The sequence below is a fragment of the Pinus tabuliformis genome, chromosome 7, assembly GCF_031772625.1.
Source record: "Pinus tabuliformis cultivar Carrire ecotype Pingquan chromosome 7, CPIR1, whole genome shotgun sequence".
Classification (NCBI taxonomy): Eukaryota; Viridiplantae; Streptophyta; class Pinopsida; order Pinales; family Pinaceae; genus Pinus; species Pinus tabuliformis.
The window spans coordinates 346844208-346855182 of NC_142293.1; the positions used below are offsets into that span (position 1 = coordinate 346844208).

At 39.9% G+C, this 10975-nt stretch overlaps 1 protein-coding gene across 1 annotated transcript; it reads left to right on the forward strand.

The window, feature by feature from the left end:
• The first annotated feature begins 1961 nt into the window (after positions 1–1961).
• On the forward strand, positions 1962–5285 carry LOC149247372 (uncharacterized). The gene is made up of 2 exons (XM_089444049.1): positions 1962–4798; positions 5003–5285. Exons 1-2 carry the CDS (start codon positions 1962–1964, stop codon positions 5283–5285), a joined length of 3120 nt encoding a protein of 1039 aa, XP_089300175.1.
• The last annotated feature ends 5690 nt before the right edge of the window (positions 5286–10975 follow it).

Below are 10975 nucleotides of genomic sequence, written 5' to 3' on the forward strand. Positions count from 1 at the left end.
GAGAAATGTCAAAAATACAATCGCCAGATCCAAGGAGGTTGAGCAAAGCACTAAAACGGAGAAAAAGTCCCGATCCACTCCAAATTTTGGCCGAAGCCTCTTTGAAGGAGCATGGTACTTGATGAGACACCCCCAGCTCAAATTTCAAAAAATTTGGAGCAATTTTGGTCAATTTTGAATTTTTTGTGCCAAACACAGGTTTTTGCCCTCAACGCGTAGCGCGCCGCGCGCTACCCTGAAGATGGGCAAGTCCATTTCTCAAAAACTCAGCATTTTTGGATTTTTCATGACAAATTACACTTTCTCAGCAATTTCCAAGACATTTCATCAGGTTTTGAGCCCTCAGAAGGTCAAAAAACATGCAAAAAATGACTTTCTGCCACTTTTTGGACACACAGGAAGCAGTCTTGGGAGATTGCAATTTTGGAGGGGAAAATGGACACCAAATTGAGAAATTCCACTTGGGTTGGAAAGTAGACATATATACCTTTCCAAAAAGACTACGTTTGCCTCATTTGGATGCCGGGAAGTGCCTCAAAAGTTGGCTCAAAGGCGCGCTACGCGTTGAGAATTGGGGCGCTACGCATCAGGGAAATTTGCCAGTTTTGCACCTTCAGCTCAGGAATTCGCCCAGCTTTGACCAATTTTGACTTGTGATGGGATTTTTCACCCTCCTTGATGTAATTGATGTAATTTTATGTTGACTTGACACTTATATACCTATTCTAGATGATTCATTCATAAAATAGCAAACATTTAATGAATGAATTGGTTTCCTAGCTTATAGAGGCAAGTTGTTTTGACTGCCTAGATTATAGTGCTTTGTTTAGAATTGGTTGAAACGGCTCCTAGGATGATGAGCTCGACCCCTAGAGGCAAGGGAATGGGTTGACTTGCCTATATTATGTATTTTCTTAGTCATTTTCAGAGGTTGGAGAGGTTGGACTCTTGAGGGAGAAAGCTTTCTATTGTATTACTCATTGTATCTCTGCAATTTTGGCAAAGAAAGAAAGACCAGGGTTTTGCAGTCTTTTTTTGGGATTCCTGTGGTTACATGTATTGATGGTGTGTTTCTCTTTGTACTTGTAATTTTGTTATGTGAATCATCTTCTTACTTTTCCTTCTGCAAATTAGGCAAATGAAGTGTTAAAGTAGAATTCATGATTACCATGCTCTACTTTTAAGTTTGCTTAATATCAATGTTTTCATCTGTTTAAGGGGAATTCAAGGTGATTGCTTGCTCTCCTTAGCTCCTCACCAGTCATTCTCATCCATCTAACTCTTTCAAAGGAATCAATACAGTCTCCTATCTTGCCCCAAAGAGCCCCCTGCAAAAACTGTGTCCAATCCCCTCACCCAAAATTGCCTTTCCCCGATTTTCCACCAAAATCCTAAAAATCTCAAATCAAACCTTTTATCAGTTTACTAGCCTAAAATCAGTGTTCTTTATTGGTTATCTCCGCCCTTTGAAGATCTTTGCCGAGATATACCGGAGAGAGCCCTCTCCTGCCCCGTAGGGCTAGCTACGAGGCTAAGTGGTTTGATGTTGCCTTGGAGTTTGCCTTTCTCAGCCTGAGGCCAAATTCAAGCACTGACAGGGTCCTTCAGCCAGAGAAGACCCTCTATCAGATTTCTTCTTGAATGCTTTGTCTACGCATAATCTGATCAATGCAAACATGCTAAAACTGAAACCTACATGGAGAAATCGTAGAACAGGTGAAGCCAGAATAGCAAAAAGACTTGACAGGTTTCTTCTGAGTGAAGATCTAGCCTCCAGAATCCTGGTTTTCAAACAGTGGGTAGGAGAGGGGGGAAACTCGGATCATTTCCCAGTCCTGCTCGAGCTGTCTAAGCCTCCACTTAAGCCGGCAGCACCCTTCAAATTCAACGCCTCATGGATGCAGGAGGAATCCTTCAGAAACCTCTTCATCGAAACTTGGCAACACCCGAGTAGGGACGCCATGGAAGATAAGAGTTTCCTTTTCATGGAAAATTTGAAAAGGCTGAAAAAGGCCACGATGGATTGGGAAAAAAAGAGGAAGCAGAAACAAAATGAAGTCTTAAACAATATCAATATGGAGCTTGGGGAATTGGAAAATCCTGAATCGAATGGTTACGAATCTCAGGAGTCGAAGGATAGAATACTGTTTTTAGAAAAGCAGAGAAGTCAAATTCTTTTGGACAGAGAAGAGGAATGGAGGATGAAAAGCAGGGAAATTTGGCTATCAGCTGGAGATGAAAATACAATTTTTTTTCACAATTACGCAAAAGGGAGGAAGATAATGAATACCATATGGAAGTTAAAGGACGAGGATGGTAGAGAAGCCAATACTTTTGAATCTCTCTCGTTCATGGGGAGGAACCATTTTCAAAATTTATTCTCTGAGCAAGGAGAGATTACATTAGCAGAGGTTATCAAAACAACCCAATGTTTTCCTCGTTATGTGGAGGAGGATGAAGCTGAGGGCTTGCAAGGTGAAGTCACATCTGAAGAAGTGGAGAGTATCATAAAAACTATGGCCAAAGATAAAAGTCCTGGGCCTGACGGGTGGCCTATAGAATTGTTCCAGCATTTCTTTGACCAGATTGGCTCAGAATTAACAAAGGTGGTCGAGGAATCCAGAAGAAAAGGTATGGTTTATGCACCTTTTAACTCAACCTTTATAGCCCTTATTCCTAAGAAAGAAAACCCTGAATCGTTTGAAGATTTCAGGCCCATTTCGTTATGCAACAGCATCTATAAAATTATAGCAAAAGTGATTGCTGTCCGTTTAAAGCCAATCCTGTCCAGATGCATCTCAAACGAACAGTTTGGTTTTCTGGAAGGGAGCCAAATTCATGAAGCCATAGGGGTGGCTCAAGAGACAATTCATAGTGTGAAATTGATGAAAAGGAATGGGGCAGTGGTAAAAATCGACCTGTCAAAAGCCTACGACAGAATCAGTTGGACCTACCTCCGAATGTTGTTAACACACCTGGGTTTTAAAATTGAATTTATCAATTGGATTATGGGATGTATCAACAGTGTCAGTTATGCGGTTCTTATAAACGGAGCTGCCTCTCCGTTCTTCAAAGGGCAAAGAGGACTTAGACAAGGCTGCCCCTTGTCTCCACTGCTTTTCCTTCTGGTAGCAGAAGGACTGAGCCAGCTGATCCTAAAAGCCAAAAGGGAAGGATTAATTAAAGGTCTGGAGGTTGCAGTCAATTTATACATCACGCATCTTCTTTTTGTTGACGATATTTTACTCTTCAGTAATGGGAACCAGTCAGAAATAAAAGAGATTAAGAAGATTCTTGAGCTCTTCATGAAAGAAACTGGGATGCAAGTAAATTATAGAAAATCGCAGCTCATTCTGGAAGGTTTTAATAGACAGGAGGAAAGCCAAATTACCTCAGTTCTTCCCTTTGATGTTTATAAGCTTGGGGACCCTTTCAAATATCTGGGGTTTTGGCTAAAACCAGACAATTATAGGAAACAGGACTGGAATTGGTTGGTAGCGAAGATTGAGGCCAGAATTTCTCATTGGAGCTTTAAGTGGCTTTCTAGAGCAGGAAGGCTAACTCTAATTAAATCAGTCCTTCTAGCAATCCCAGTTTATTGGGCTGCGCTGACCTGGGTTCCCAAAGGCATTTTGGAAAAGATAAGAAGAATCTGTAGCAAATTTCTATGGGCTGGAGCAAAGGAAGACTCAGTGCTCCCCTGGATTGCCTGGGAAAAAGTGGCAAGACCAAAAGAATGGGGAGGGTGGGGAATAAAAGACATCAAAGCTTTTGGATCCTCCCTGGCAGCAAAATCAGGGTGGAGAATTATCAACATGGATAACCTCTGGACGAAAGTGGTGAAACGGAAATACATTGACCCCACTCCTCTTGAGAATTGGATAAGGAACCCAGAAAAAAAAGGAGGAAATGTGTCGATAGTCTGGAGGGCGACCATAGATGCCTTCAACATTATTGAACAAGGATTGTCCTGGCAGGTTGGAAATGGTGAAAATATTCGAATTGGAAGGGATCCCTGGGTGGGGTGTAATGAGAACTTTGCACTGCCTCCAGGCCTGATTAGGCATCTCGAGTCCAAAGGAATCCTTTTCCTAAATCAGGCAGAAAAAATCGGTCACTCAACCATATGGGGACAAGCTTGGAAATCAGGAGAGGAATTGGACCTTCATCCCCATTGGTGGAATAATTGGAAGGTTTACATTCAAGAACTCTCCAGATCAAATGTAAGGTTTAAAGACAAACCAGACCAGCTGGTATGGGCTCACGCTGATTCTGGAATCTACTCTCCAAAATTTGGATACAAGTTCCTCATGACAAAAAAAGGCTGGGGTGATCCCGAATGGTGGGCAAAGTCAATATGGAAGTTAAAGTGCCCTGCCAAAGCAAAATTGTTCTTCTGGTGTATCTTAAAAGGGAAATTCCCTACATGGGACATTCTGCAATCCAGATTTAAATCAGGGCCAGGAAGATGCGCTATGTGCAAAAATGACTCTGAAACCATAACGCACCTTTTTATTGGCTGTCCTGTAGTTAACAAAGTATGGAGGGAGGTTGAGAAGGTAATTCATTTACCGATAGCCTGGGAAGGGGATAATATATCTGCAGCTTGGCACAAATGGTGGCACTCAAATCAAACTTGGAAATTAAGAAATCTGCCGCCTATTATCTGTTGGGGCATTTGGATTGCAAGAAACAGAGTCATCTTTCAGGACAAGGAAACTTCGGTGGAATCAATTGCCATTCAGAGTAATTCAATTTACTCAAATATACCGGATTCAGAGGAAGAAAGGATGCCCAGGCAGATTAGAGAAGAACAAATCAAGGAAGGAGTGCCATGGGCTTACTTTGATGGAGCCTCTCAAAATAACAAAGCTGGAGCAGGTCTAATCATCCATATAACCGAAAGACATTCTCTAAAAGCTTCTGTAGGATTAGGCAGTGGCTCGAATAACTATGCAGAATTATATGCTCTTAAGCTTCTCCTATGTTGGCTGATTCACAGGAACATCTTCACAGTTCAGATTTTTGGGGATTCATCAAATGTTATCAAATGGGAAAATGATCAAAGCAGATGTCAAAATTACATATTGTATCCTTTATTAGAAGATATTCAGCATTTAAAACTATCTTTTAATGCCTTCTCTATTCATCACATCTACAGGGAACACAACGACGCTGCAGACAAGCTTTCTAAAGAAGGTCTACAACAAGATATGGGCAGCTGGAGAATAGTGGAGGAAAACAATGGAGGCACTCACCTCTCGGACCAGCCTCCTTATGTGTAGTTTGCATGCTTATGCACATAGTAGAGCTGGTCATTCTAGGTTCTTTTTGTTTATAGCTGGAAAGTCTGCTTATTGAAATTTGTTCTAGTCTTTTATGATAGTGTTGTGCATTCTTTTTTGTCTTGGGTTGTTTTCCTCGATAGAGGAAACCTGGGGAAAGATGCTAGTAAATTTTTTTGTTACCATAAACAATAAAATGTTGACTCTTTTTGATAACGCTGAGTAAGGGAGCTATTTTCCTCTCTAGAGGAGGCTCTGCTTACGCTTAGAATGACCCATAAAACTCAATTAAAGGAAGGTAGAATAGCCTTCCAGCAGGTATTATGATGCTCTATCATACATCAAAAGGAAGTTGTGGCATGTATATGTAACTTTTTATTATGATTATAAAAAGTTAGTTTTTTTCTTTGGAAATTTTTTATTGATGGAGTAGAACTAGATGTTCTTCCCTTTGATGTATGTGAAATGGTGTTAACAAGTGTGTATGTGGACATGTGAGATGTGATATTCATGCAAAGAGGAAACCACTATTTCCTCATCAAGGATAGAAAATCCTTCACCATCAATGTGCACAAGAGAAAGTCCAAAATTTTGTTGGAAAGTGCCAACCAAGCTAGGAAATTGATCATTTCTAGTGAGAAGTATGTTTTACTATTTTTAGGAGATAATCAATCTGTAGAAGAGTCAGTGAGAGAAAATTCATTCTTGGAGGGGTGTACTAAGGAACATAAAATATAGCTGGATGAGTTGATACAAGCATATAAGGGTGTGTTTGAGTAGCCTAAAGGGCTACCACCCAAGGGGGAAGTGGACCACAAGATCCAACTATTGCTAGGATCCCCATTGCTAAAGATTTGGTTGTATAGGTAGTCTATTATAGAAGCAAGTGAGGTGAAGAAGAAATTGAAATAACTACTAGAACAGGGTGTCATTCTACTAAGTACCTCACCATGTGGGTCACCCATCATCATTGTGCCAAAGAAGGATGGGACTTCGTGGATGTGTATTGATTACAAGTCGTTGAACAAAATAACGCTTAAGAACAAGCACCTCTTTCCCAACATAGATGATTTGTTGGATTAGGTGCAACAAGCCAAATACTTCACCAAGATGGACTTAAAGTTTGGCTATCACCAGGATCAAGTTAGAAGAAGATAGTTGGAATACCGCCTTCAAATCTAGGCAAGGTTTGTATAAGTGGTTAGTCATGCCATTTGGTATATGTAATTCACTTGCTACATTTATGACATTAATGAATGATATACTATGATATTTTATAGATTAATTTGTTATTGTCTATTTGGATGATATATTGGTATACAATACTACTTGGGAGGATCACATATCTCACTTTTGATGTAGGTTCTAGAGACATTAAAGATGCACCAACTGTTGACAAATCTCAAGTAAGTGTGAGTTTTCACAACATTCTTTGGTGTATCTGGGGTATGCGATAGGTCAAGGAGAGCTGAAGATAAATCTTACCAAGATGGAGGCCATCGTGAAGTGGCTGGTCCATACTATTTTTTTGAATTTAAGAGTTTCATTGGGGTAGAAAACAATACATAAGGAAATTCATAGCTTCATTTTCAATAGCAACAACACCACTCCATGTAATAAAAATGAGTGACAAGATTTTTTAGTGGGGATAGGGTTAGTAGAGAGCCTTTGAGGAGTTAAAGAAGAATATTAGTCAAGTACCAGTTCTAGCATTACTGAACTTGCAACAAACCTTCAAAGTAGAGATAGATGCGAGTGGGTATTCTACGGGAGCAGTCTTGATGCAGGTAGGAATGCTTGTATGCTACCATTATGAAGTATTTCATGGGTGGATCTCAAGTACCTTGCCTATGACAAGACGTTCTATGCCCTAGTGCAAGTTCTGAAGAAGTGGAAACACTATCTAATGGAAAAGGTGATAGTGATACACATAGATCGCTAACCACTAGAGTACTTGTAGGCCCAGAATAAGCTACAACAGATCAAACATTACAAATGGTTTGGGTTTCTAAAATTGTTTCATTTAGTGATCAAGTACAAGAAGGGTAGCACAAATAAGTTGGTTGACATGCTTTCAAGGCCACCCACATCAAAGATCACAACTTTTGGAACTATTATGCACATGGATCCTTTTACCCACGATGCATAAAGAGAGGCACACATAGAGGATGCAGTTCAAGGAGGTGTTTCGGTAATTGCAAACCCATAGTCATGTTCATGACGGTGGAAACACAGTTGACTACCATCTCTAGAATGGGTTACTCTACAAGTTAGATAAGTTATTTTTTTTAAAGGTGAACAACTATAATTGATTAGATAGGTTCACACCTCCAAGGTTGCAGGGTATTTTGGTGTAGGGAAGACAATGACCAACTTGTAGTGGTATGTGTATTGGCTCAGGATGCAAGAAAAGGTAGCCATGTTTATAAGAGGATGCATCATTTTTTGTACAAGAAAGAAGATGTATATAGATTAATAAGAGGATGCATGCTTTGTTGTACCAACAAGCCTAGTAATAGGAAACATGGTCTATATCATCCCTTGCATATAGCTGCTCATGGTTGGGAAAGCATTTCCATGAAATTTGTGGGAGGTTTTCAACCAACCATGAATTGACATGACTATCTGTTCATAGTAGTCGAAATGTTTAGAAATATGTGTGTTCTAATTCCCTATAAAAAGACCATCAGCGGGAAAGAAGCATTAATGATTTTTTTTTTGATAGGTCTAGGTACACTTTGGTATATTGAGGAGCATCGTTTCAGAGAGAAACACAAGATTTATTGTTGCATTTTGGATTGCATTGTGGTAGAAGATGGACACAAAATTGAAGAGGTCCACAAAATTCCATCCACAAGCACATGGGAAAATAGAATTAGTCAACAATACTTTGGTGCAAATGTCTAAGGGATATAATCAAAAGCATATGAATAGCTAGGACAAAAATATGGTATGTGTACAACACTCTTATAATAGAGTAGTCTAGATTTCAACTTGTAAGTCCCCATTTGAAACTTGTTTTGGATATTTTCCACCTCCACCTTTAGATATTGCATATGGGTAGTAATGAGGAGTAAGGGAGGATCTTGCATGGGATGCCTTAAGGGAAAAATAAACTATGGAGAAGATCAGGAAAATCTATCAACAGGTACAAGGGACACTGCATAATTCACAGGGAAAATACAAGGCTAGGCATTATCAACATAAGACAAAGAAGTCATTCAAGGTGGGAGACAAAGTATGGTTACGATTTAACAAGGAGAGGCTATAGGGTCCTAGTAAGAAAATAAAGGCTTTGTAATATGGTATCTTTGAGATACTATATGATCTAGGGGATCAATTTAGTGCTCAAAATTATAAGTGTGTGAGAAAGCTCGGAACCTAAACAATTAAATAGATCTTAGTGATCTGAATCCAACGTAATTTGTTTCAGTCAAAACTGATATCATATGCTCTTGATATCGTGTTCTGATCGAATTGCCAAACAACTAAAATTTTAAAAGTTGAAGTTGCAGGTACACCCACTCAATAGTTCGTATGCTGACTGGGCATGAATGTGTTTTTGTGGGCCTATGGATGATTGAAACTTGTCTCATTATGACTGGATCATAAATTATTTTATTATATAATGGTTTGTTGACTGTGTAATTGGGGTCAATAGTGGAGGGCCACATGGACCAACCACAAGGCGGCCACATGGCCTCTAGAGGTTGGTTAAAAAATTTGGTTGGAGGTCGAGGGATTCAAACTTGTAACCTCCACTGAACAAAAACAAACCCGAACCACTATGCTACACATTGGTTCTTAACGATAGTGGTTAGAACCACTATTTAAAGTTAACAAAGAGCACCATTGGGGGAGGGGGTTGGGCTAAGCCCTAGCCCTTGGCCACCCCAGTTCCAATGGGACCGCAAGTGGAGGGGCCAAAGGGCTAGGCCTTAGCCTGGCCCACGGCCACATTACCCCACATACAACACAGTCAGAGCTAGTCCTCAAACTAGAGGCAGAAGGTTGATTTGTTTGCAAGTGTTTTTCTGAAGCTTACAAGGTTGAAGCTTAAAAGAGGAGGAGAAATTGTGGAGCCAAGATCTCAAATTGTTTCAAGGAGAAGAAACACACCTCAAGCTTCAATAGTCATGGCACATGAAGAAGGTCCTGAAGGGATGTTTGAAGATGAAATAAATTTAAGAGAAAACCATTCTTTGAGATGTATGAAATAGTTAAGGTTCTTTATGAAGAGAGAAATGCAAGGTTTTATGGAGAGAGCTCAAAACCTCCAAAAGGAGATGGAGGAAAAGGAGAAAATCCTCCAAAAGGGAATGGAGGGAATGGTGAAAAACCACCACCTTCACCTCCATCATCCTCATCCTCATCTTCATCCTCATCTTTTACTTCTTCTACCTTTTCACAAACACCTCCAAATTGTCCAAAAGGTCATGGTAAAACTCCTTTGCTAAAGCTTGATATTAAGTTTGAAGCACCTATGTATAATGGAGAAGTAGATGCTCAGAAATTAGATAATTGGATTTGTCAAAATGAAGTGTATTGCAGGTGTTGGGATGGAGTCCCCTGGGTCAGTTTTGGGGTTAAGATAACCCAAGTTTTGATACATTTTTGTAATTAATGTAAAGTCTCCGCAATTTGTGGATGCGGAGCACAACCTATTGGGATGGGGTCCCCTGGGTCAGTTTTGGGGTTAAGATAACCCAAGTTTTGATACATTTTTGTAATTAATGTAAAGTCTCTGCAATTTGTGGATGCAGAGCGCGTAGATGAGTAGGATTCAAAAGGGGTCCCTTGTTTTATTTAAAGTTGGAGTCGATTTTAGATCCACCCATGGTTCGCGGACCATGGCATTGTATGAAAAAGGCTATAAATAGGTGTGTCTTAGAGAGTCTAAGGCAAGGAATGAATAGAGGGATAAGCAATGGGTAGATAGAAGAGAAGTGCTAGTGAAGGGAAGTGAGTCAGATAGGAGAAGAAAGGCCCTGTAGCTGAGTGCGCAGAGGCCTAGGTAGAGTTTGCAACTGAGTGCACGAACCCCTGCAGCTATGTGCGTAGGGTAGTTTTGAGTTTGTAATCATGAATTGAAGATCAATAAAGACAATTTCTGAATAATTCTTGTGTATTTCTATTTACTTTTGTTTATGATATTTGTTGTCCATGAATGATGTGTTTTATGAAATATTGATTGAACGTTACACGATTCTCATGAAAACGTGTTTATGATGTACGCAATTTATGTTTAAGTGTTTTCACAAAGACTCTGATGCGTTATTTGATGTTTACTAATAACTTAAGTAAATTTGTGTGAACCCTAAATTATGCACGTAAATAGATAGATTGATTTTTAAAGGTCCAGAAAGACCAATCGTAGACCTTCGCGAAGGTCTGAAGGAGATTTTGATAGAGTTGCAGCAGTGTGCCCTAAGGGTGTATCAATATGCATGAAGGCAAATCCAAGGCACTAAAAGACATCACACTAGTCTCTGGATGTAGAAACTTGGTTCTTGCATCCCCCCATACTGCTTCGTGTGGAACTGCAACTTGCACTATGAGGGTTGTTGCTAAAAGGGCCAGTAGTGTAGGTATTTGTTGGTTGGTGCAACTAACTATGAACCTGGGTCGAGACCCCCCAAGCCAAAAAATGGTTTTGTTGACGAGACATGAATCTACTTGAAAGAGATGTT